This window comes from Astyanax mexicanus, chromosome 23 (assembly GCF_023375975.1).
Source record: "Astyanax mexicanus isolate ESR-SI-001 chromosome 23, AstMex3_surface, whole genome shotgun sequence".
NCBI classification, from domain to species: domain Eukaryota; kingdom Metazoa; phylum Chordata; class Actinopteri; order Characiformes; family Acestrorhamphidae; genus Astyanax; species Astyanax mexicanus.
The window spans coordinates 21,175,654-21,203,621 of record NC_064430.1 but is presented as its reverse complement, the minus strand read 5'-3'; the positions used below and the strand labels follow the sequence as shown (position 1 = coordinate 21,203,621).

The 27,968-nt window shown below is 37.4% G+C and overlaps 2 protein-coding genes across 4 annotated transcripts in view; both read right to left on the bottom strand.

The window, feature by feature from the left end:
* Positions 1 to 86: 86 nt before the first annotated feature.
* On the bottom strand, positions 87 to 21,608 carry slx9 (SLX9 ribosome biogenesis factor). Of its 2 annotated transcripts, none has more exons than XM_007228925.4 (6): positions 21,369 to 21,608; positions 17,655 to 17,781; positions 4,457 to 4,525; positions 2,459 to 2,627; positions 1,359 to 1,427; positions 87 to 1,219 (listed from the first exon to the last, which is right to left on the bottom strand). In XM_007228925.4, the coding sequence occupies exons 1-6, from the start codon at positions 21,534 to 21,536 to the stop codon at positions 1,099 to 1,101; spliced, it is 723 nt and encodes a 240-aa protein (XP_007228987.2). In that variant the 5' UTR covers positions 21,537 to 21,608; the 3' UTR covers positions 87 to 1,098. The 2 variants fall into 2 exon arrangements, with proteins under 2 accessions (XP_007228987.2, XP_007228985.2); XM_007228923.4 differs by having other exon boundaries at positions 4,457 to 4,528; positions 21,369 to 21,606.
* Positions 21,609 to 22,612: 1,004 nt separating this feature from the next.
* plcd4a (phospholipase C, delta 4a) overlaps positions 22,613 to 27,968 on the bottom strand; it is a 30,463-nt gene continuing 25,107 nt past the window's right edge. For both annotated transcript variants that reach the window (XM_022665414.2, XM_022665415.2), the window contains exon 16: positions 22,613 to 26,768. In XM_022665414.2, coding sequence (XP_022521135.2) covers positions 26,677 to 26,768 — 92 coding nt within the window. In that variant the 3' untranslated portion in view covers positions 22,613 to 26,676. The remainder of the gene's footprint in view (positions 26,769 to 27,968) is intronic.

Genomic DNA, 27,968 nt, shown 5'->3' with positions numbered 1-27,968 from the left:
TACTTTATTACACTTATATTACTTTATCAATCAATATCCCTGAAATAAAATGATTTATTTATTTTAATTGTAAAGAAAACAACTGAAAGAGTGAAATATGTTTATTTTCTTGGTGAGAAGCAACCTTGGGAGTATTTTCCAAAATATGATATGCAAAATGAAACTCCTGGAGTATGAGAAACTGTTTAAAACTTGCTGACTCGTCTGTCATAGCACAATGAGAAAGTGTCCCAACACACATGCACATTTGTGAATGTGACCCTGTACTGTAGTGCTTGACAAAGGTTTGTCAAATTAATTTCTTGCCCTTACGGTTCTATCAGCTATTGTTGAATAATGTGACATCTGAGGTAACGGAGACACATTTGTAACAAAGAGGAAAATCTCTGCCTGTCTTTGCTCCTCAAATAAATAATAATTACAATCACCAGTGTTTTATTTGAATGGATGTATATTAATAAATAAACTTAAGGTGACCAGAGAAAACAGAAAATATCATGGGTTCAAACTTCAAACTGTCTGCAGTGAAAGGTAAGATTGACATTTTTCACATTATCCCAACTTTTTATGGTCTAAAGTTGTACAAAGTGTTGAATTATATATTTGTTTACATTTAACTCACATGACATAATATTATATGTAATAGTTACGACTGTGTGTAATAATCAGATATTAAAGGAACAGTCAGGCAAAAAAAAATAAGATTAATCTTAGATCTAAAGTCAGGCAGTGTTCCACATAACATCCATTTACCAAACTAATGGAGATCTGGAGGAGTTCTGAGAGACACATTAAGAGTTTTGGCACAGATATTAACTGAAATGAGATCTCTGATGGTCTAAGCCTAGTGTTTGTTAGCAACACTAGTCTAGTTTTTTCCCTTTGTAAAATACTAAACATAACCAATCATGTTCATATGACTGTTTGCCATCCTGATCCTTTAAGGTCCTGACTGGGGTCAGACTGCTCTGTAAGGTATGGCTGCTGTGAAGTAATGATAATTATTTAAATAAGTGGGGTCATCGAGTCGAGTGTAGATTTGATATACACTGTACAGTTTGTGTGGAGAACAGTCTGGTGGGTGAACTGTTTATTAGATTAACTCTGTTCATCTTCCTGTCTGAGGCGTTTCCTCAGGTGTTCTCCAATCGCTGCGAGCGGATTGCTCTTGAAGGTGGGGTCTTTCATAGCTTCACTAAAGCGGGACGCTTCTGTTTCTCTAAAATTAAAAAACACACAATGTTAATAAACATCATTCTGAACAGATTTTGCTCATTTAAAGAATTAATCAAATCTAAGTTATACAGTTTGTTATAACAGTAAAATATAGTCACTTGGGTTTAAAAAAATCTACTTACAGTAATTTCCTCTTCTGTGCAGGTTTCATCTGAGAGTAGTCTGTAGGCTCTGATTTCTTCCTCACCGGACTGAGAGAAGACAGAAAGAGAGAGAAAATGAAATAAAAAATCAAAGAAAACAGTGAAGGTTAACAGAACCATATAATCTATTAAGAAAAAAGAAAAGAATTTCTGAAAGAAAAAAAAGACAAGAAAGAGTGAAAACGGAAATGGAAATAAAAAAATAAATAAAAAACAGCAGATAGATAAAATATACTATTTAAAAAAGGGAAATGGAATGCAAACGTAGGAAAAAAAAGAAAGGAAAAAAAATCAGCTTAAAAATAAGAAGACAGAAAGAACTAAGAAAAATAAATGAAAGGAGGGAAAAACATTCACATAAAAAAGAAGGCAAATGAGAGAAAAAAGAAAAAGGAAACATACGAAAAGAAAAAGCAAACAGAAGGAAAAAATACTGTAGATTAAAAAAAAGAATATAAAATGAGAAGTAAATATAAAGAAAGGATGGAGCAATTGCAAAGCGGAGAGAGAAAATGAAAGCAGGGGGACAAACGCAAATACAAATAAAAAGAGAGAAAAAGGGAAAAAAGCAGAGGGTGAGATTGAAAAAGAGAGGGGGTGGGAGAGTGTTGCTGAGCTGCAGAGAGATTAAAATAGTATAAGTGAGGGAATCGGGTCTGTTTGTGTGTGATTTTCATGCTGTGGGGGGTGTGTGTATGGGTGTGTTTGTGTGTGATTTACGTGCTGTGTGTGTGTGTGTGTGTGTGCGTGTCAGTCTGCTGGTCTAAGCCTCTAACACTAGTGTGCATCAGAAATTAGTTCCGCTTCTGGATAAACTCCTCTTATAACACACACAAACACATTTTATGACTTATGAAGAGTTTTGTAAATGAAATCGCCGGACCACCAGACGGATCATGATGCGTTTAGACTGAGCGAGGATGAATGACCTCCTAAAATTTAACAGGACTGAAACACTTCAGCAGTCAGACAGGTGGAGGACCTCTTCACTAAATTTTCTGATAATGTACATACAGAGACAGAGAAAGAGAGAGAGAAGGGGAGGAGTGAGGGTCGAGAGAAGTGTGTAGTTGCTGTACCCTTTCTGTCTCCGGGCTGATGTGTTGCTGGCTGATCTGATGGTGGGAAGAAGTTGGGTCAGTTCAGGCAGAGCGTCGGCCAGTACCCTCATGTCTCCCACTACAGGCGTGGCCTTCCTGCGCTCCAGTGCCACCTGCTCCTCACGAGCTACCTTAATCGAACTGATCTCTGCACACAACACACACACACACACACACACACACACACACACACACACAGTCATATTAATGGACAATTCAGGGCAATATTTTAGCACACCCTAGGCAAGCAGTCAACTGCAATATTTATTAAAAAAATTGACTGCAATTGTGCATGTTTTCCATTCTCTGCAGAAATGTAATGTTAAACCTTTTCACATGGAAACAAAGTTTAGTTTGTAAATTTAAATCTCACTCTGAGATTTTGCTTTTGGGAACGAACATTGTCTGTAGTCTAGAAAACACACAGTTTTAGATCTCCTTTACGTTCTGGATCTTGTGCTTTGCGTCCAGGTCCTTGTACTTGTCGTGATGTTTCGTTTCATAGTGTCTTCTTATGTTCTATCCTTTCATAACAGATATGGTGGCGCCGCAAACAAAACAAACAGGTCTGTCCTTTACATTCATGAACAGATAATCTGCCTCCCATTTCTGTCCGAGGTGACTGGTAGCAGTGATTTTAATATACAATACATGGATTGTAAAGTGTTTCCTCAGGGGGCTGCTTGTTCACATTGTAAGGTGTTCTCTTGTAAGAGGGGTTCTCAAACACTGGCCAGCATGCTCATGGCAAGACGATGTAAATGCTCGAAATGAATATTGGATATTTTATATCCAATTTTTTCAGGTATTTAATATTACTCAATCCTGAGTGTCATCTGTGCGTTGAAATAAATCATAGAAGACATTACAACCCACAGTGGACAGCGTAGTTGATAATGATCTTATCTACCAGTTTAACAATCCTGCATCATATTCTACTTTTGATAGCACAAACACTTAGTTCTTACCCTTTTCAAAATAAATCTATAACATATAAATGATAAAATATTGTAGAGCTGGAGGAGTGGCTTGAGGTAGAACCCAACAAAACCAAACCATGGTTGTATAATCAGTAATATTTTTGCAAATCTGATATTACAAGCTTATTGAGTCTACCGATTATGATTCTATTCTATTCTTTCATGTAAGAACAATATAACTTTGTAGTTTATAGCAATTATACATAACTGTGGAAACCATATTTCATCTGTTTTGCATGATTTTATTGAGGCTGACAGCGGACTCACAGAGGTCAGCTAGGCCCCCACCCAACCGAACGTAATGTGTCCGCTGACCATGACAGCAAAAAACGATCGATACATTTTTCCCCCTATTTTTTAATAGCTGCTTGTCCTCCAGCGCTCTTGCGTCAGGTTGCAGAGTCAAAATCCCCATTAAGCCCTAATTATAATCACCCTGGTCCAGGCTAGTGTTACGCGGGGCATTGATTGGCTCCTCAGATTCAGTTTCCAATGAGCGCAGTTACGGGTAACGGAGGAGCCCGCGGCGCTGGAAAGCCTGCAGAGATGGCGACACAGAGACCCATCAAGGGGCCAAAAGCACCAGCGGAGTGCAGTACTGCTGCAGAATTACAGGACACATAGCACATATTGTCTTGATGTGATCTATTTAATTATAGGGAGTAAATCTTAAAGTACTGGACTCTAAATAATATCAAATTTTAAAACCTACTTTTATTATTTAGATACTTACAAGTGCAGTGCTTTCAGAATAATGACTTTTTTTTTTATATCTATCACTGAAGAATTTTATACTTCCAACAGATTTGGGATTTGTCTGCCTATATTCAATGTTTTTTCCCCATGTACATATTTATTAAAACTCGCTTACCTGAAGCTTAACCTGTACATTTAACCACAGAAATTTAATGACAAAATATGTTTAATAGTTAGGAGTTAGTTTCTCTTCTCCTCTTTTGTCCTGTTCAGCAAAACACAAAAAAGTACTACTACTCACTGTTAAGCCACCGCTGCCGTCGCTCCTTTATCTTCTCCTTCTTCGACTGCTGTTTCTTCTCCTCTTTACCTGCTAAAGTAAGAAATCATATATTAATCAGGGACCCACTTCACCCAAGTGCAATTATTTAGCTCTAGATTTTTAAGCCCCATCCACACGTATCAGTATAGCCTCAAAACTACAATTTCCACATAATAATACACTTAAATATTGATCTAATAAAATTATAGAATTCTCAGTTTAGATTCAGAATATGTAGTTTCACGACTTGTATAGTACACTACATAGGAATCTGTATGCAAATGTCTCTATACAAGCTATCATCCCATACATTTGCAGCATGCTCATGCTCAAGTAAGCATCAAACACTAATTAATTGACTGGCAATGACATTAACAGTTATTACTTAAATATCAACCATTACAGTACTTAAAATCTTGTTTTCAATTAAAAGTAATACTATAAATACCTATACTTAAAATTTTATTTACCATCATAATGTAAATACTATATACAGTCCCCTTCAAAAGTACTGGAACATCGAGGCCAATCCCTCTCTTTCTGCTATAGGTTTGATATTAAAAGCTGAATATGACACTAAAGATTAACATTTCAGTTTTTATTTCCTGGTATTTGCATCTGAATCTGATATTCTGTTCATAAGATAGCACCTTTTGTCTAAACCCACCTACTTTTCTTTTAAGTAAAAGTATTGGAACTGTTATTTCAGCCATTTCTCATTTTCTGCAAGTAAATGAGCTAAATGACAATTTTTTTATTTGGAATTTGGGAGAAATGTTGTCTGTAGTTTATAGAATAAAACAACTATGTTCATTTGATTCAAACATAAACCTATATATAGCAAAATCAGAGAAACTGATTCAGAAACTGAAGTGGTCTCTTCATTTTTTCCAGAGCTTGTATGTATTGTGTTGTGTTGTGTTTTGGGGTCGAACACCTGGATGATCAGTGGAATAGTTTTGTGGCACTCCTGGAAAATTAAGCATCCCTGTCGACAGAAAGGAGTGTGAGCGTGTGTGTGTGTGTGTGTGAGTGTGTATCAGACAAGAATGGAGAGGATGGCATGTTAGCAGCTGGTTGTGTGTGTGGTGATTAGTACAGTGTGTGTTTTTGTAGCTGTGTGGAACTTCCTGCTCCCGGATGAAGCTGCCCTATCAGCTACCGCAGCCTGTGAGTCTGAGCACCAGCACTACAGTACAGGATGTGTGTGTGTGCGTGTGTGTGTTTTTGGCATTATTTTAAGACAACATGGGTCAAGAATGTGTCAATTATTTTGAGTGTGTGTGAGAGAGAGAGATATAAAAATAGAGATGCTTATATGGCCATGTGGATTAACTCAAGGCTGTTTGTGGTAAGAGAGTAGGTGTTTTATGTGTGGATTCATTTAATATCATCATGTAGATGGACTGTATTGCAATGCACTGTGTGTGTCTGTGTGTGTGTGTTTGTATAAGAGATAAAATAGTTCCCACGCTAGTCCTGGGAGTGGACGCCTTGATGTCCAATCAGTGGAAAAGGCCCAGCACTCGGATAAAGGTGATGTTAGGGAAAACACACAAGCAGACAATATCAGAAACACAGTCGAGGTTGAAAACAGTGGTCAGACACAACACAGAGCCCACAAAGGACAGCCTAATCATTCAGTGTAGTTTAAAGTGATAGTTCAGTTGTATATATATATATATATATATATATATATATATATATATATATATATATATATATATATATATATTAAAAAACAATTGACGCTACCCTGCAAGAGTAATCCATCCTTTAATTTTGGTCCCAATCCCATTTCAGCCCTTGGCCCTACCCCTCTATTTTAAGCAGTAACACTCATGGGTAGGGGGTCCTGGTTTTTGTTAATCTGGAGATGTTAAGGTTACATGACCCTTAAAACTGTGGTTTTTCAGCGACACACTCAAAATAAGAGGGCTACGAGAATCACTGGCAAGATGGCAGCACAGGTGACGCACAAACTTTTTCATAATTACAATAATCACTATATTACCATAGCTTAATGTGTACTTTTAATGATTTATGGCCATTTTCTTCATAACGAGAATAATACAATCGCTAGAACTCCGACTCAGAAGCTACCTTGCTAGCTAACTTTCCCGTTCCACCTTAAATGGTGCAACAGATGGCAGAGGCTGCAGTGTTTAAGGTGGAACAGAAAAATAGAAGAAAACAAAAAGTTAATAAAAGCTAATTTCAGCTCCCCATCACAGAGGAATAAAGAAATGGATAATAATAATTAATTACCCAGTTATACCCAGCAATAATCATGTACATTAGCAAAAGAGGACACAGAAGTCCAAGCCAAAAACTTTAAAGACAGGGTCTAAAGAACGCAAAGGGAAATAATGAAACAGAGGAGGAAAGGAGGGAAAGAAGGAAATGAGGTTAGAAGTAGTTAGTGTTTGTAAGAGGTGTTAGGAGATTAGAAGCTCTTTGAAGAGCTCTGTCTTCAGGAGTTAATTAAAGATAGTGAGAGATTCTCCTGATCTGGACTGGTTTGTGTGAATGTTTGGAAAAGCTAGACAATGTTTAAGGGAGGAGTGCAGCGATGGGAGGGAACATAAGCCTTTAGGAGCAGGTGGACGTAGGAGGGAGCCTGCTCTGTCATCACCATGTAAGAGCTTTGAATTTAACGTGAGCAGCAACTGGTAGCCAGTGAAGCTCAATAAGTAGTGTGGTAACGTGTGCCTTTTTTGGCTGGTTAAAGACCAGGTGAACTGTTCTGTTCTGGATCATCTGAAGTGGTTTTACTACACAGACCGGATGGCCCATTAGCATTGTATTGAAGTAGTCAAAAAGTGAGATGACCTCTGCTTGTACCAAGAGTTGCGTGGCCTGTTGCGTCAGAAACAGTAGAATATAGCGCTCCACTGCTATATATCTGTATCAGGTGCCCGAAGGTTTGTCCCAATTCTTAGGGGGAGGATTTCACCCATTTCTTTTGTAAGTCACACTCCAAAATAAGGGGTAGGAGTACAAAAGAAAGAGAAACAGGACTGGGTCTTGGTGTGTGAAGATTGCCTTAATTTACAAGGGAGCTTTGAGACTAATGTAGCTTACATGTGATAGTCACATGTTATGTTTTACCTTACCAGTTTGCACAGAACTTCTAACTTTATAGCTATGTCAAATTATCTGGGTCAAGTTTCCATTGGCTTATTTACATTATACCGGAGCAGTCCGACCAACATTGCCCTCAAAAGAGTTGGAAACGATGGAAATGAGTTGTTGGCATTCCAATAAAATTCAGATACTTTTAAGCAGCCAAGCGGAGTGAAGTTGTATAGACGCTTTTTAGCAGCTGGTATATACAGACTTCTGATGAGCGCTTGAACGCAGCGTTAGCTTTCATGTGGGCTGATTACACCAGGCTTTATCATGCTGATGTAAAATGAGACTGGTTAGCCTCAGCGCTGCTCCAAAGTCTCAGGGGAGTAGATGGAGATTAATCTCTTGACAGTGATCGATTACCCATCCCTCAGGAGCACAACAATACTTCATCACAATCAACACAACATCCAGTCAGCCGTCACCAAAACCACCTGACGTTTTACAGTATAGTGGTAATATTAGTCTATTAGTCAGCAGATGCTTCATTTCACTGTTATTTCCAGTTGAACTACAACCATTTCCAGTTATATTATAATCATTAGCTATACTGCATATTACTGGGATGATATTGTAATTATTTCTGTATTTCTGGCCTGTGTGGTTTCACCAAAAATGTATATCAGTATTTATTTCATGGTATATTTATTCTATTTTATACTGGGACATTATAGAAGTTTATGCTGCACTGTACTAATTTAAGGGTACACAGAACAAACATTTTAAATTTCATCATGTGTAAAATAAAAGTTTTGAGTGTTATAAGGTTACCTGAGCCTCAAAATGCCTGTCAAAATGACACAATAAGACTTAACCACTATTTAATAAGTAGTAGGGACAAAAATTAAAATAATTTTTTTCAAGCATTATACTACCGGAACATCGTTTTTGCTGCTCAATACAAACAGACTTGGATTTTTTTTTTATTCCCCTTTTACTTTACTTTAAATTAAGTCAAAGGACAGAATATTATTTTTTTAAAACATTTAAACATTTTTCTTTGATAATGCAGGACAAAATACATTAATGCAAATAAATACATTCATACAATGGTGAAAACTGTGAAAAAATGAATGAAAATCTTAAAAATGTACGTTCATTTTGTTTGGTTTCAACCACAAATCCCATTCTACCCAATATCATTTTACTCCAATCTTCTATCTACGGTACAAATTAATACCATAATATGTTAGATTAGGAACTTGAGCAAAATGTCCTTTTTTGTGTTCTGATTGTGCACTGGTAAGCATGTACGGGATAAAACACTATATTTTCAGTGCGAGTGGGCGGAGCCAAAAAGCTGCAAGCAGAATTGGCACATTTACCTATTTTTTGCATTATAAATACATAAGGTGTTTCGGATTATAAGGCACATTTTATTTTATGCTAATGCTGCTCCAGTTAGCAGCTAACGCTAATACTGCAGGAGAACTTTACTGAAACTCCTGTATAGTGCTATACTTCAACTGAGTGGTTTAGGAAAATTTAAAAATTTAAGTGAGCTTTATAGTGAGAAAAATGCAGTATATCAACTGTATGGACCACAGAGTAAAATATTTTTTTCAGCATTTTTTTTGGTAAATTGTTTGTGAACAAGTTTGTCTTTCACAACAAACCTGAATGACTCTAAACTGGTAAAGATGAAAAAACTGATCAGACTGATGTGTCGGTGTGAGCCACAAATTCACTCTGTTTACTTACTAAACTTTAAATTATAAAGAAATTAGGAAGATTAAAAACAGTACACTAACTACAGAGAATAAAGCTCATTATCTCCCTCCCAGCAGTGAAGAGCCTGCAGGGCCACAGCTACAGCCACCATCATCATCTTCATACAGACCAAATGGAAGCTAATTAAATCAATCAGCACCGAAGAACATTCCACATGAACCGCTCCAACTGATGGATTTAATTACGGATTTGATTGAAGAGGAGAATAAATCTGAACAAACACAATGTGATAAATGAACTCAGAGTTCAAATGACCTTCGGCCTTATCTCAGGGAGATGACCAGCTGTGGTGAGCATTCCGTCGGGATGTTGGGGGAGGTTGTAACGGTGTATTAGCCTATACACAGTCCAGTCAGAACATTATGACCAACTTCTTGTTTATTATCACAATAACGATATATATGTATATCATGATATACCACATTTGAGTATGTTTTCATTTATTCTTCGAAAATATGACAAAATAATATCTTTGCTTACTTTTTTTCCAACTCTATTTCAAAGTGAATTACTACCTTTTAGTGCAGCAATATATATATATATATATATATATATATCTCAAATGAAAACAGATGAGGTAGATGCAGTAGCTTTTGTTTAAAAAAATTATACAGGTATTTAAATTAAGTTATCAAAATAAACTCAATTAACTTTTTTTTAAAGTGTCCGTCAAAAAAAGGTAAAGCAGCGCCATGTCGCAAAACCACATTATGAAGCTTTTTTTCCGAAGATTACTTTATTATCACTTATATAAACCGAGTTTATGCATTTTTTTTAGTGTCCGTCATCTATCTATCCATCCATCCATCCATCCATCCATCCATCCATCCATCGCTCTCTGAGGTTCCAACTGCTGATATCAAGCAGCACGATCCAAGATTCGAACAAGCGATCCTCAGGTCATAGTGCCAGTATGTTAGTCTGCTGCACTACCTGGGGCACCTAAAGAGGAGAACTTGTCCTGAGAGCACGAGGAAAAATCACAGAACGGAGCATACATGCACAATAGTCACACACAGGATGCGCAGTGTTTTGTGCAATGTCAATCAGCTTAACAGCTACATCCAAAAATTTTACACATTTCTAACCATACTGATTTAACAGGGGGAAAATATGCCGATCATTTTTTACATAACTATCACTTTAAGGAGAGAAAGCGCAAAGCAGCAGTAAAGACTGAGAAAGTGATGAATCTCTCCATCATCACCCGCAGCAGCAAAAACAGGCATGTTTAATGTGCTGTAGCAGCGCGATAGCCATCTCTACCACTGCAACCCAATCTCAGCCTGCACTCGTCTGTTTGCAGAGAGCCCTACTCCCCCATCCCTTTGTACCACATCCTGCCCACAGAGGGTATCCACTTCCAAAAGCTGGCAGAAATGGACACGGCTCAATTAAGGATGGACAGAACATTCCATCTGCCCCTGTCTTTTTACCCCTTCTCCCTGTGTCTCTGGGAGGAGAAGTGGCGGGGGTTAAGGAGGCGGTTTTCCGGGGTCGAGGAGAGACACCGATACCTCTGATTAAAGATCCTGTCCTGTCAAAGCATAGACGCGGGCGGATCGATCCGGCACTGGCTGAAATACAGCTCTGTGCAAGAACAGTTCAGATATGAGATGTTTAAAATGGTAGTTTGGTGAAGAATTTTAAATTTGCTCTTCATTACAGGCATTCTGATTGTTGTTAACTGTAGGAGTGGATTGGGCTGGTGAGTGCTGGTGAGGTGCAGGTAGTGTTCACTACAGAGAGAAAAATACTCCAAGGAAGATACAGATGATTGGTTCTTCCTTTATTAGCTAAAGTAGGTTTAATCTAACTCATACAGGAGGACAGAGGTGGAAAGTAATGAATTACATTTACTCACATTACTGTAATTGAGTAGATTTTATGAGTAATTTGTAATTTTTAAGGAAGTTTTTTAAAATAGATCATTTTACTTTTACTCAAGTACATTTTGACACAAGTAATTTACTTCACTACATTGGAAAACTCCCCGTTACTGAGTAAAAAATAAAATGATGGGGGGAAAAATTTTCTGAATTAAATTTAAAAAAATTGGCACGGATGCACAGGCGCAAGGATGCTGGGGCGTAGAATAACGAGGCAATAACTTCCTCATGCAATGCAAAATGTGCCCCGCCAGACAGAGCTCAGCTTTCAAAACTTCCACATCAAACCTGAGAAAGCATGTGGTGGTAAGTATTTTTATCATTAAACAATCTGCTTGAATGTTAAAAAAAAAAAAATTATAGCAGAAAAAGCATGGCAATGACAAAACTGTAAAACTATAAAAATACAGTTTATAGTCATATATATGACCATAACTTTTTAACAGTAAAGAAAAAAAAATGGATCATAGAAACCTATGCGACTTGTTCTTAAAAAAGTTTTATGGGGTGGTCTGACCAAATACTGCCTGAAATATCCAAATTATTATGTAATAGTTAATTGAAAATTATTTGTTGTACTTTTTTTAATAATTAAAGAAAACTAACTTGTAGCTAAAAATGTAACTTTTACTCAAAGTAATTTTTAAATTTAGTACTTTTTTACTTTTACTTGAGTAGATTTTTAGATGGTACTTTTACTTTTACTTGACTAGAATTTTAGCAAAGTAAAGGTACTTTTACACAATTACAATTTTTCAGTACTTTTTCCACCTCTGCAGGAGGAAGACTCAAGCTGACTCAAACAGAGTGTGTTGAACTCTTAAGTAGCAGCCCTTCCCCCATTAGATTGAACACACCTGATGCTTGTTTCCTTAATTAGGTCTCTGATTGGCTGGTTGGCCTTCCTAATACTGATGCCTTGATGTTCTGTGAATAAACTCCTACAACCTTTAGGCCCTGTGTTAACTCTCACTTGGTGTGCTATTCCAACAGGATTTTTTTTTTTTTTATAATTTTATTTTACATTTTTCCCATTTTCTCCCCAATTTAGCACAGCCAGTTACCCAACCCACTCACTAGGACTGCCCCTATCACTAGTAATGCCCCAACACACCAGGAGGGTAAAGACTAACACATGTCTCCTCCAATACTTGTGAAGTCAGACACCGCTTCTTTTCGAGCTGCTCATCACAGCGCGCTCGGAGGGAAGCGCAGCGACTCGGTTCCGGTACATCAGCTCACAGATGCTCTGTGCTTCAAACTCTCTCACAAGATAACACCTCCCAACCTCTATATGTGTGGGCATTTCCAAACTGCCTCCTGTGCAAGCACTTCATGATCAATTTGTTCCATGATTTATGAAGTTTTTTTGCTTTTTTATTTTTTTAACTTTTTTATATCCAAGGTTATAAAATCTAACTGTTAAAAATGAGGTTAGTAGTATCAATTTGTTTTTTGGGTTAGTTCTGTTGTCCTGTTTCTATTGCCATTATTAATGGAACTATGAATTCTGCATTTTTCCAGCATATACTACAGGAGAGAGTCGGGGCATCTGTCTATGCAAGAGCTATGCATAAGTGGGTCAAGCAGCAAGACAATGACCCTAAGCAAGTCTACAGAGTAATGGTTAAAGCAGAAATACAACATTGTTGGAATGCCAAAACCTTCGCCCAGCAGAACTGTTGTTGAAGAACCTAAATAAGCAGTTCATGCAAGGAAACCTTCAACCGTCACTCAGAAGGAATGGGCTAAAATTTCTCAAATCATTGTGAAATACTGATCTCTAGATACTGCAGATCAAGAGGGTCTGACCAGTTACTGAAAGCAACACCCCCCACAGTCCCCATCAATGTAAACGCAGATGAACCTAATCAATAAGGTCAGAACTGACACATAAACCTATGACCTATCGCACATGCACTGACCTGGTTTTGCACAAAGTGAAAAGATGCAAATGGGATTGGACGTCAAGAAGCTCTTTAGCTCTTAGATCTGTCTGTATTTTAACTGGACAGCTGGGCTTTGGTCCAGAGAAGTACAGAACACCATCAAACTTCTTACTGACCTACTAATCACTGTCCAAACAACTGACCTACTAATGACTGTCCCCCTAACTGACCTACTAATGACTGTCCCCCTAACTGTCCTACTATTCACTGTCCACCCAATAGACCTACTAATCACCGTCCACTTAACTGACCAACTAATCACTGTCTACTTAACTGACCTATAGATCACGGTCCCCCCAACTGACCAAGACGTCACTGAACACCTAACTGGCCTACTAATCACTGTCCACTTGACTGATCTACTAATCACTGTCTACCTAACTAACCTACTGATTACTGTGTATCACCTTCATGTTTTCCGTCCTTCATTCTATCTTTCCTCTTATTTTGTTTTTCCCTCCCTAGTACTGTCCATCCTTTTTTTTCACCGTTTTGTCCCTTGTTCCCTCCGTTATTATGTCCATCCATTTTTTCCTTTCTAGCTCAGTCTTTCCATTTACTCTGACTCTCTTTCTGTTCCTTACATTGTTCAACCCTTTCTTTCCATGTCTCATCCTCTTTCCATTCCTGCCTCTCTACTACCAGCCCCGTCTTTCCCTCCTTTATTAGGTTGGTCCATCTATCCCCCTGTCTTTTCCTTCCTTTGCTCAGTCTTTTTCTTATTCTTCCTCTCTTTCCCTCCTCATTCACCTTGTCCATACCTCCTTGCCATGTCTTTCTATCTCATCCTCGCTTTCAATTTCTCTGCCTGTCTTTCCCTCCCTTACCTTGTCCATCCTTTTCTTGCCATGTCTTTCTCTCTCTCATTCTCTTCTTCCATTTCTTTCCCTCTCTTTCCCTACCCGTCTTTCCCTCCTATTAGGGTTTAGGTTTGTCCACCAATTGCTATATCCTTTCCTTACTTGCTCAGTCTTTCCCTTACTCGTCCTCTCTTTCCCTCCATCACCATGGTTTTCCTTGTCTCACCCTCTCTTTTCTTCTCTTGTCCTGTCTTTTCTTCTCTTGCTCTCTTGTCCTTTCACCCTGTCTCCCTCCCTCATATTCCCTCTTCCACCCTGTTTTGCCCTCTTCCATCCTTTTACTTTTCCTCAGTTGCTGTCTATCACACCCTCGTGCTGTCTATCTGTCACTCACTCTGTGTTTCCCTCCCTTGTCCTGTCTTTTCATCCTTCGCTCTGTCTTTCTCTCTCTTGCTGTGTGTGTGAAGGGCAGTCGTGCTGAGATGCAGCTGAACTATTTCACGCATCAGTTATTTATACTGCAGCGAGCTAAAAATAGACCAGCAGTGCTTTACCAAGCTACACACACACACACACACACACACACACACACACACACCTGTGCGTATCTATTTAGTAATACATGTGGCCACTTAATTAGAAACACCTCCCATTAAGGTGCACTAGGTTTATCACCCCTCATCTCTGTCCCCCTTTAATTGGTCAGCGTCTGATTACAGGACTACTGTTCACTAGCTGTTATTTTGGTGGTGGTTGAGAAAATTACACTTTTACAGTTTTTTCCCCCAATTGCTAAAACACAATTTTGTAAACTAGGCTCTTTTTTTTTTTCAAAATACAAAAAACAATTCACAAATCTACAAACCCAAACTGCACAATACCTCATATATCCTCTATAATGAAGCACTGTAACCAATATATCATTATTAATATCAAACTGTTACACCAAATAGCTTCAAACACTTCATTCATACTACCAGTTTATAGTCTAAACAATTACACACTGTCCAGAATAATGACAAAAAACACTCTTTATCTTATTTTAGCTTTGCATAATACTAAAATAAAAAAAATCTTCAGATCAAAATGTGCTTTGTTACAATCGTTCTGGAAGGAGATGTTGAAAGTGCTGGGTAACTGGATGGGAAAAACCTACCAGTGTGCCCACCACAGTTATGCTTACTAGGCAATAGAGATTGGATAAGAGACATAAATAAAGGTTGAATTAGAAATTGTGATTACAGGTTTAAATTACCGCATCAAGAATCATTTTAAAGCACTGGAAATCAATTAAGTTACCAGAGGTAAAGGAATGGTGGAATTTAATGACAGAAACTGCTTTTTAGGAAAATTTGTAAGCTGAAATGTCAGGACATGGCACAACTAAAAATACGTCCTGCCGAAACCTGTGGCAGAAAATAAAACTACACGTGTAATACAAACAGATCACACTTATTTATTTATTTATTATATTTTAGTTCCTTTTTAGGTCACATCTGACACTATAGATATTCTGACAAATATACTTAAGCCCTTGAATGCTGGATATAAATTTCTTAAAAAGCACATGTTGATTTGCTGTTGTAAAGTGTATAAAGTGTGTAATAAAAACTTTAATTACAAAAGAAAATCTTAAGATTGTTCACATGCACAGACATACTTAAATACATACACACGCACTGCTTTTTATTTATTTATTTATTTTTTACCAAACTAGTGAGTGCACAGCAGATATATTTATAGTCTAAATTTCTGGATGACAGAGGCCACAGTAAAATGGCTGCACTCACTGTCCAGCCTCTCGCATTTGCATCCTGTGGTTGATGAAGACCAACTAAGGTTGCTCTGATTTTATCTAGCTCCACACTCTCAATTTTCCTCCCCCTCTTATTCTGACTCTCCCTTTGCTGTTGAACAAAAAGGTGCTCACCTGTGGTCTGCTCATAGTGTTTAATTCCTGATCGAAGTGTTAAGAATTAACCATTAAGTTTGGCCAGGTGCCACATATATTGGCCAGTTAGCTCATATTGTGTTATTTTGAATGGCAGTGTTTTGATATGCATGTAACTTTGTCAGATTGTTGTGTTTTATGCAGAGAACCGTGTACAGTGCGTTTAAAAAGTGCTGTTTTGAATTGTAAAATGTGTGTAAAGCAGAATGCGTGTTTAGAGTGTTGGAAACTTGAAAAGAGGTTATATCCTCTGTTTGTCAGTTTAAATACATATTAGTGTGTTAGCAATTGTAAAAAACTGTAAAAAAAGACACAACACTCAGCTTTCCATATCGAATGGCATTATTAGATATAGCAGTGGTCTCTTACAGGGCGTTGCCTGGGTATGTAAAGTCTTGGAGCTCAGATTTTTTTGAAGTATCCAGTAAAATATGTAGTTTTTATATTTTTACAAACAAAAAAGTTTGTATGGTATTTTTACATATTTTATGAATCTCTGACAAAAATATGTGTAATACAATTAGAAACTGTATGATGTCTGTAGTACTTTTAGTATATTTAGTATATTTTTTCTACAACATTTAAAACCTATAAAATCTATAAAATAAGATTTTTATTGATTTTCTTGTCAGTGATTCCGGTTGTGTCCTACTGATTTCGGCATTTGCTGGCTAATCCCCAAAACAATAGGACAAGATTTTTGCCAGGAACTTTAGTGCTATGTTGTTACGTAACTATTAATATCAAAGTTATCATTCTTATGTCATATAACTAAATGGATTTAGTTATAATTGTATAAATATATATTTGTCTTCAGATCTATTCCTATAAATACTGCTATTGCTCTAAAATGACAGATACCTGACACAGCCCTGAGGCTGACCCTGGGGACAGACTTTCTCCCTTTTTTAATTGTTTTTTTTTTTTGTCTGTGTCTGCGTTTATATTACAGGTAGCCTTCTGTAGGTAAAGAAACGGAATGTGCAGCTAAAATCATGCAAATATAAACCTATGCACTTTGTAAGTTTCTTGCCTTATAGTACTGGGAGATGCTAAATCACCTCTAAGTACTCTTTATAAAAAAAAATGCAGGGTGAGTGATTTGAGACTGGTTTGTCAATGTTATTTGGTGAAATACATGCGCTACGTTCTTCTCTCTCGTAGCCACACATCACTTGGTGCTGCTGTGCAGCTATAGCTGCAAAAACAGCAAAAGCAAACCGCCTGGCTTTTTTCACCTCCTCGACCTGAGCATGAACTTCACACCAGCTGTTTACTGTTTCTCCACTCCAGCAAAAGATGCTCCACATATGAGCTGCTAACAAACGCGTCCATTTCCCTTAATAAAGACACTAGTCGTCTCTCAAATATGACGTCTTTTTTTTTGTTGGTGAAGAAGTTGATGTTTATACACATATCAATGTGCGCAGATTTGTTCACATTACAGACAGATGCAGGTCAATTATGTTTGTGAATGTGAACAGTCAAGATCCAAATCTGCCAAATCTGATCTGAGCAAAAAAAATGGATTTAAACAATGTGGCCACTTTGGAAACCCTCCCTAATGGGTTATCTTTGCTGGACTTTAGTGACTAGGATGAAGAAGAGCAGCTGAACCCAGAGTGCTGAATACATGGATTAGTTCTGCCATCTAGTGGCAATAAACTGCAACAACACGCCTTCATTTTAAACGTCACAGGATATAAACAAGGATTATCCTCCTACCTTTTTGTACCTCTCCTGCTTGCTTGGTGGGTAAGACCGGTGAAGGTTCTTCAACTTTGAGGGTCTGCACCAGAGCTTCTGGAGTGATCTTGGTACCAGCAAATATTCCCTTTGGAAAACTAAAGGCCTGTCAGAACAGAAAATTAAGATGACAATTTAGATCATGCCCCAATATGGGTTTTCAGACAGTTGACACTTTATAAGAAACACTTATACAAATACTTTGTTTCATATTGGTGGCCACTTTATTAGAAACCCCTGCCTAGTGCTTTAACAGTGGCCACTTTATAAAAACTGGTCACTTTATATCAGGGGTGTCCAAACGTTTTTGTTGGGGGCCAGAAGGAGAAATATATTTGAAGTCACGGGCCACAGACTCTGTAATAAAACAAATAATGAAATTTACCACTTTAAATAATACATTTTTCCTGATTATTTCATTTACACACCATTTTACTTGACTTACTATCTTTATCTTTGACAGTGTTGTGTAAAATAAGATTTTTTAAATTGAGGTTTAATTTCATGATGTCTCTTAATTTTAAACTACTTAATTACATCAACTTTTAGACTCTTTGGCCCGTTTTTCTGCGCTAGAAATGCGCACTCTCTCCGCTTTTAGACTCTTTGGCCCGTTTCTGACACCTAGTGTTCAAACTTTGAATCTCACATATTAAAACCTGCTTAACAGCGGGCCAACTTTCATTTTCTATTTCTAAAATACCTCGCGGGCCGCTCCAAAAAAGGAAACGGGCCGTAGTTTGGACACCCCTGCTTTATATTAATGCACTTCATTGTGTTTTACCACTAGACACTTTATTAAAAACTACCTTTTGCTTCCATTCACTGGCAACTTTATCGGAAACGTAAACAGTACCAGTCAGAAATTTGGACACATTTCCTGATACAACGTGATTTTTCCCTACGTTGAAAATGAATAGTGAAGTAATTCACACTATGAAGGAACACATAAGGAGTCATGTTGTAACTAATTGCTAAATAAACCAAAATACATTAAGGTGATTTTATCTGGGGTCCTGTTAACTTGCAGTTTCTGAGGCTGTTAACTCTGAAGAACTTATTCTGTGCAACAGAGGAAACTCGCTCTTCCTTACTTTGGGCAGTCCTGATGAGTGCCAGTTTCATCATTATGTTTTTGATGTTTTTTGCGATTGCACTTGCGGATACTTTCAAAGTTCCTAAATTTTTAGACTGACTAAACTTAATTTCTTAAAGTATTAGTTTTTTTTCTTTACTTGAGTATTTCTTGCCATAATATGGATAAGAACATTACTCAAATAGGGCCATTCACTAGATACCAATTCTACCTCTTCACAACTTTACAACTTATGCTCTCAAACACATTAAAAGACAAGAAATTTAAGTAATTAACTCTTGATAAGTTTAGCACAGCTGTTAACTGAAATTTGATCATTCCAGGTGACTCTACCTCAAAAAACTGACTGAGAAAATCCAGCCAAGATGTTTAAAAGCTTCATCCACCAGCTTCATCCACCAGGCAGTCAGACTTCTCAACGAGACAGAACTGAACTCCCACCCCACCCACCACTCACCCAACACACTCGCACAAAACTAAACTGTACACCCCCCCCCTACCCCCCTTTACACTCACAAAGAACTGAACTTCACCCACACACACACCCAGTCAGCACACAGAGGCTGACATGACTTTATTTGCTGCACTCTTAAAAACTATAAACTCTACCTCAGTAACTGCTGTGATTATATATGTTACAGCAGGGGTGTCAAACTCATTTTGGCCGAGGGCCACATTGGCATATTGGCTGTCCTCCGAGGGCCAGATGTAACTTATAAATATAAGAAAAAGTAACCAAATGTAATATATGTAAATGAATGTAATTACTCCTTAATGTTAAATAACTCTCAATATATTATTTATTCAATCAAATATTACAGTTGCATGGAAAAAATGTTTGCTTGTTGCTCTATTAACATAAATCCTGTTATGAAATCCAAAAACTCCATCAATCAAGAACCAAACTATACAAGTGAATAGAAATGACATAAAATACAAGTTATATTAACTTTGATCAAAACGTTTGATACTGAAAAGAGGCTTAATTAATATAAAATCAAAAATTGTGAGCTGTGACAGATTTAGCATTTCCTCATCCAACCACTAGTGGGAGCTGCAGCAGCACAAGCCCACAGTCTTTACTGAGTCAGAGCTACAGCCCAGCCACGGGCTACAGGACTCAGCTGAGCCAGTCTGGAGCGTTTTGAAATTTTAAGTTCTTCTGTGTATGAAATAAAATAACCCCACTAACCGGATAATACAGCTCTCTACAGTTCATATTTCAGCCCAAGCAGCTAAAAGCAGCAGTTTAGAGCAGCCATCCCGGAGTCACTGCTCGGATTACATTATAAACAGGTCAGTTAGCGCGCTGCTAACCTCAGGATGTTTATAACTACGGAGTTTAGAACACACCACGGCTGCAAGGTTAGACTGTTGAAGGCTACTGGAGACTATTAAAGGCTATTGGAGGTTATTGAAAGGGTTATTGGGGGCAGAAATTAGTAAAGGCTGGTTAGATAAGTGATTCACGTCCTCGTCCTTTGCTGCGGTGAAACTGCGACTAGCGATGTCACAGTGATGTTTATTAACGTCATTAAAACAGATTTTGTCAGCTATTGTCTTATAAATATTTACACAGAACTTATATCTCTCCTAAAAAGCGTTTATTTTGGTCAGTAACACTCTTCGTAACACAAAAGGCATACCGGTCTTTCGCCTTGAAGCACAGCCGTCCGTCTGCATCAACTTCTCTTTTTCTGGACATTATGGGATAAACATTTATATGTCTCAATTCCACCCGCGAAGTTACACCTTCCCTCCGGCAGGGTTTCCACATCAATGACTACACTGCCGTGTAGTGGCAGTAAGCCGTAACTTTGCGGGTAATACAATCGACAAGCATTGTGGGAAATTTATTTTTTGGTCAAAGAACGCTTCTGACCTATTTATTATAGACACTAAGATTTTACAAGCTCTCGCGGGCCACATAAAAAGACGTGGCGGGCCACATTTGGCCCGCGGGCCTTGTGTTTGACACATGTGTGTTACAGTATGTCACACATCTCTGCACCTTATCCCCACTATACACTTTATTATACCGTATCGGTACTGCACTGTCCTGTCTTTAAATTGTCTCGTCTTTTGTATTTATTGTATTTTTTGTTATTTAGTGTTATAATTTTATAATTTTATGTTGCACTGTCGTCACTCCTGCACTTTATGTTGTCTATTGCTTGTTGTTCTATGTTGCACCATGGTTCCGGAGGAACGTAATTTCATCACACTGTGTACCTGTACTCAGATGTAATGACAATAAAAGCCTCTTGACTCTCTTGACTTGACTAAAACTGTTATCTAAGCAAGAGGTGCCAATTTAGAAACATCTAAAATATAAAACATATTCTGGTTTAACACTTTTCTTTTTTTACTGAATAATTATATATGTTTTTATTCATAGTTTAGATTACTTTAGTAATAATCTACAATGAAGAGATTTTTTTTTTATGTCTAAACTTTTGGGTGGTAGCTGACTTTTGACCAATTCCACCTTAAATGGTACTTTTAAATGGTATTTAAGGTGGAACAGAAAAATCCAGTGACTGTGCAGTAGTTAGATAATAAATCCTCTCGGGATAATGTGGTGAGTGGCTGGTTACCTTCAGGTCCTGTACTTGTGTTTGTGGTTGAGTCTGTGGTTTAATCAGTGGTTTTATCTCCGCGGGTCCGGGCGCTTTCTCCAGCCTGTTCCCGGGCCCGGTCTCCGCCTGTACCCGCACGGCTATGTGATGCAGCTTCTGCCGCACGCGTTTTATTTTCCCCACCATGTCTCTGTCTGTCTCTGTCTCCGCGCGCTGCGTGTTTTGGTATCTTCACTCACATGTTACTGTGGGTGCGACACCCAAAAGCGTCCGAGGGAAACAGCAGCACATAACTGAGGTTCCAGATCGAAGTGTTTCAATAATAAAAAAAATAACATTTGGGCATATTATCTCTGAATCTAATAACACATGTATTTAACTATTCGAAACATGTACTGGTCAAACTCAGGCAGCTTTACTTAATGTATTACAAGATTTCTAAACCAAAGATGGTTACATTTTTGTAAGTCCTGCTACCCAAAACTCATGTGACATTTTAAAAGCATGTTTAAAAGCAAGTCCACTAATTCCTTTAATGTTCTTTCAAGAAAGTCTTTACTTTAAAGAAATGGTTGAGTACATGAAATTGATCAAATTTATTATCATGTAATTTAGTAAACAAATGGATAACTGATAAGCCAAACATAATATGAAATTTATATATTATGAAAATACTAAAGTTCTATTATTACTGTTCATTTAAATATTTTTAGACAACGAGAAAATACAATCTGTTTGGTCATAAACACTCCACAAGATAAAATTGTTCCATTGCTGCTCTGTTTGTAGCTGTGCTGTTTGGCTTGTAAGTGCTGCATCGTTGCTAGGTTACCTGCATGTGGTTGAGTTATACATGGAGAGCTTCAGTTACAGTGCATTACCAGCTGATAAGGGCACTCATAGAGCACCTCTCAGCCAATCACATTGCAGGGTCGGAACTAACTGTGGTATAATTTGTTATAATTAAAGGGTTGTGGCAATGTGTTGATTGACAGGTCACCTGGCATCGTGAGCACACACTGCACACATCTTTTTCACCTTCGGTTTTACAGTTTAAACTGACATTCCTGAAGTAAAAACGACACACTTTATTAAAAACATGCATGAAATCATGTTTCATGCATCATTATGACACTATCAGTATGACTAATTGATTTTTACATCTTATGTTACATCAATCATATTCCTATAGCATAATGCCTTAAGCATATATATATATCAAAACAAACTATAACTGCATCAAAAAATGACTTTACAGAAAATAATGTACTTAAAATGTCTTTATTCTGTGTGGATCATGGCAAAAGGATAAATGCAAAGTCTGTCAAAATACATTACTACTTAATGTAGTAAACAATATGTACAAACAGCAATGAAAAACCAACTACATTCAGCTTCAAGATTAATTTTAATTATGTATTTTTTTTTAACTTAATTTAGTATTAAAAACACTAAATTTGAATTTTATTCTACACGTTTATCCAACTTCGTTATTATTTAACAGATTTAAACACTTTTACCACATTTTTTCCCCCCAGAGATAATTATCCCCACCCCCTCTCTACACAGGACTCCCTGTCACCTGAAATTGCTTCTGACACTAGGATGAGGACAAGCACATTCCTGTGATTTAACACAAACATTTAACAGAACATTTCCAACTCCAGTTGCATCATCTTTAAAATAAAAAATTACAAACCATCTAATTGATAAGCTCTTCATAAAAAAGCCAAGTCTTTTTAACCCTTTTAGGCACATTTTCTTCCTCATTTCTTACTTTGCAATTGAGTTTAAAGAGAAAATCTCTACGTTTTCTGATTTTTTTTTCTGCGGACAGTTAAAATTTTAGCAAACAACTGTAGGGAGCAGGATGTGATGTTTTGACCAGTCCAGTGTAAATTTTATGTGTTTATTTGGTAATATTTTGAGCACATACACCATATTGCCAAAAGTATTCACTCACGCAGACTTTCAAACTTCATGTGGATTTCAGATTAGCTCAGGAACAGTGTGTAGGAAACTTTATGGAATGGGTTTTCATGCATCACCAAGCACAAAGCAAAGTGTCAGATGCAATGTTGTTAGGCACGCCCTCACTGGACTCTGAGACGTGTTTTCTGGAGTAACAAATCACATTTTTCTGTCTGGCAATCTGATAGACAAGCCAGGAAAATGGTATTTGTCTGACTGCACAAAGCCAAGTGTTAAATTTGGTGAAGGGGGGATTATTGTCTGTGGTTGTTTTTCAGGAGTTAGTTCCAGTGTAAGGAATTCTTGAATTTCATGCTCCCAACTAGAGGTCTGCACTCCCGCCAGAGTCCCGCAGGATCCATCAGAACAGTTATTTGCGGGAGCGGAAGTTTAATCAATCCAGGCGATGCGGGAGCACATTAACATGTTGATAAATAGTTAAGAAAATTGTAATAATCACGCTATGATTCCCATGCAAGCAACAAAAAACCCTCAAGAAAAATCTCAAAGCAGAGGAAGGATCAGCATCTCCAATTCACCTGACGACATGTGTTTGAACCAGAGACTGTAAAAAAGATGGACGCCATGTCGCTGTTCCCATTCATTCAATGAAAATGAAGCCAAAAGACGCGGGAGTGGGCAGGAGCGAGTTTAAAAAAGCAGTCCTGCGCAGACCTCTACTGCCAACTTTGCAGTGCACAAAGCAGGGTCAATAAACACATGGATGAGTGAGTTAGAACACCTATGGATTAAGAATTAGGTGTCACTCAAGTAAATATGCAGGTAAAGGCAGACAAGCGTTTGCAATTTGTCCATATCATTTTTTCCACATTTTAAGAGACATTCTCATTGTGTGCCTAAAAGGGTTAATGTCATCAGTGCACAGGCCTTTTTTTGAGCTTATACCAAGCTCTGAGGTTTTCTTTTGATGAGACAGATCCAGGAAGGTCTCATCAGTGTAGGTATCACTGCACAATAGAAGAGTGCAACACCCATCCAGAGTCTGATCAGTCTTTATAAAGGTCGTTTGCTGAATAAATGAGCAGTTCAGTTTCCTTAGAATTTTTTCATGGTCTTCCAGACCTCTGATTGATCTCGGCTTGACGTGGCAAATTAATAAATGCAGTTAATAAATTCTCAACAAAATACATACGGCTTACAATTGTACAAACAGAAGAGAGGAGATCTTCATCGGAAGACTCACGAGCGTGCAATAAGAACTACAATAAAAGCACAAGGGTATAAAAATAATACTATTAACCAGCAGCATAAATATGATATAAAAATTACAGTAGGAGAATCATGCAGCTCAGTTCAGAAACAATTATCTTTCCCTCATACAATCTAATAGTGAATAAATAAATAAATAGACAAATAAACCCAGTAGAGATTGCATTATCACTGTGCTGCTGTGTTGTGTAACAGTAAAGTGTAGCTCCAGCTGAGCTGGGGGAGCTGGTTGTGGTCTGTGGTTGGGACACTTTAAATTTTCACTGCCTCTCCTCCAGTGTCTGTAACTGAGCCCTTACAGTCCGCTGCTGGTCAGGCAGACAGTGTAATGGACCCCATTAGCTTGCCGTCATGCCCACACTGTCGCTCTAAACAATGCACTGTAAACGCTTCTGTTTTACAGTCGCGCCTGTACTTCAGTCACTGTCCAGCTCATTGGGCAGCAAGTCATCTGGACTAAAAGGTTGAGTAACTGAAGAACAGAGGTCATTCTAAACATACATGCACTATAAAACCACTATACTCAATTTAACCTAAAATATAATGAATAAATTAAAGATAACCATAACATAAATCAATATTATGAATTATACATACCACTGTACTTAGCACATAAGTGCAGTCTAGGCTAAAATGCTTCTTATAACACTATTATCTCTAAATTAACTTAACTGAACAGGAGAAGCATTATAATGCAGCAGATTGAATGGATTGTGTTGCTTTCCTGTTATCTCAATAGTCAGATGTTGAAGCTGGATTTTTTTTTAAACTTGAGTTGACACGCTTTCATTTAAATTGGTTTGACCGTAATTTACCAGTGTTATATGGTAAATAAAGCCTCTATAAAAAATCCTCTATATTTTGGGTTATATTTTGGATTATTTTTGTCCAGAATTTAATTTAGTTTTTTGTTGCCAAAAACGTTTATCTCTGAATAGGGCTGTCATAATAATTGCAATATCGATTTATCATATAATAAATACCTCAATAATATTTGATAATCGTGATATTGTCTATTGTGCTTATTTGTATATTTGGTCACATATATAACAGTAAGCAATATTTTAGCCCGTCACGCTTTAATAACTGTGACTACATACACACAGTGTGGACTAAAGTAAGTGAAGAAATAAGAATATCATTCCCAAACTAATTTTAATAAATTATTAATTCAATTAAATTTTGTTGTGCTTAAAAAGTGTATAATTTCCTTTTAATGCTATTCTGTTATCATTATTTCAGTGGCATTTAATAGTTATGAAATTACAAAAACATTGTGTATCGCAATAATTTCTGGGACGATCCCATCTCTGAAGTGCCATCTAGTAGATGTATTGCTTAACATTAATGCCAACGTACAGTGAGCATAGAAATATGTGGGCAATGAGGGTTACATTGTTTGAAATGGACATATTAATTTCCATACATAAGGTAGTATAAATAAGCCTTATTGACCTCTGTCTGCTTTGTGGGTGTCAATTATGTTGATTATTAAAGATTTAATAAGGAAATTTTGAAAATCTCTTTAAGAATGGTTTTCTTCTGTTTCTTCTGTGATGTGAGTTTTTTTTTTTTCATGACAGCAACACTTCAGCTTGTGTCAAGCTGCTCAACTGATAACACTTCTGGTCCTTAGAGTTCTTGGGCCTGGGTATTGTTAGGACAAAGCACAACACACAGGGTCGTATATCGTCATGTGACCAACAGTAAACCAGCAGCATGCAGTTTACCGAAACAGAAAAGCAAAATAAAAGTCACGTATCGCACATTTAAGTCTAAAATCTACATTTAAAATAGAGAGGGATAGATAAGACATAGCACATCCGACACTGAAGGGTGTTAGATAATAAAATCAGTTTGTCACACAAGCATTAGTCTAATAGTTAAAAAAGATTTGGCTCGCTATTATCGCTATTATTCCTACAAAACTGAGCTTAGCTTAATAGAAAATTCCTCTGTTCCTAATTACGGTACAGCGTCTATCATAGCTATTGCTGTGTCAGTATGACATTATATAGTCATGTGGAAGACTAGTACTTGTCCGTAAAAAGCCCTGTGTGTGTGTGTTTGTGTTTGTGTTGGTGAGTGTGTGACTCAGTGACACTGTTTCTGTAATTAGTAGGTGTTAGGTTCCTTCTTTGATCCTGATATGAACAAAGAGAGAGGATGGTGGGATGCTGGTGCCATCTTTCGACAGAAGGTGAATGTGGCGATATCCTGGAACATACATAGAAAAAAAATCAGGAAACTGGAAGCTGGAGAATATACACCGATCAAGCATAACATTATGACCACCTCCTTGTTTCAACACCTATTATCTATTATCTATTATTCAGCTCCACTGAGCATAAAGGAGCACACTGTACTTCTGTGTATTCTGTGTAATTACAGACTGCAGACCTTCTGCTTCTATGCATACATTTTTTATCCTCCTTTTAGACTGTTCTTTAATTATCAGTGCTCAGTTGAGCCAAAGCCCTATTCGGACGGGATTAGTTTCTGAGAGGGTCTTGGAGTAATTTTATTGTGGTCCTCTGTTATTTTAATCCCGTCCGGAACGACCATGTATGTGTTTCCTTAGACATCCTCTGAGAAAATTACAGGCTGAATTATTTACTGTTTTTTGCTGAACTTCCTGGTTCTCTGGTAATTTTAGTTCCTGTCTGGATCCACATCTCTGAGTTTCGTCTCCTCGTGTTTAATAAAATAGCTATTTGTCCACTACCATGCACCATAATTACACATTGGCCGTGTGTTTTCACAGAGATCCACAAACACAACAGTGAGTAGAAGTGGAAGAGCTACTGAACACTATGTCATGAGACCGAGAAAGCCTAAAAACTCACTGGTCCTTCTGTTTTTCAATTGAAGTCCGGATGCAAGAGTTTTATCACTGAGTAGAAGTGTGAAATATTTTTTACAGACATCTCCCTAAAAAAACTAATCCCGTCCAGATAGAGTTTAAGACTGGTTTTCATTCCAACATTTTGCAAATCCAAAGGAAAAAAAAAGATGTTAAAGAACTGTTTTCGCAGAACAGGTTTTTCATCTTTTCATATTCTGTTCAAATTAATGCTAGCGTCACTGCACAATACACAGGCATGCCAAAAGCCATGGGACAGCAGTATTCGCCCAGGGGACAGCTAGGAAACAAACACACCTATAAGTTGTGATGTATAATCTTGTTAAATGTTTTCGTTTATGTTTATCGTGTGATATATCCAGTCTGTTATGTGCTATAACTATAAAAGTCATCTAGCATCTATGGTGCCCATATATACAGCTCTGGAAAAAAATAAGAAGAGACCACTTAAAAATTTTGAGTTTCTTTCATTTTACCAAATTGAAAACCTCTGGAATATAATCAAGAGATTATAGATGGATGATCACAAGCCATCAAACCAAACTGAACTGCTT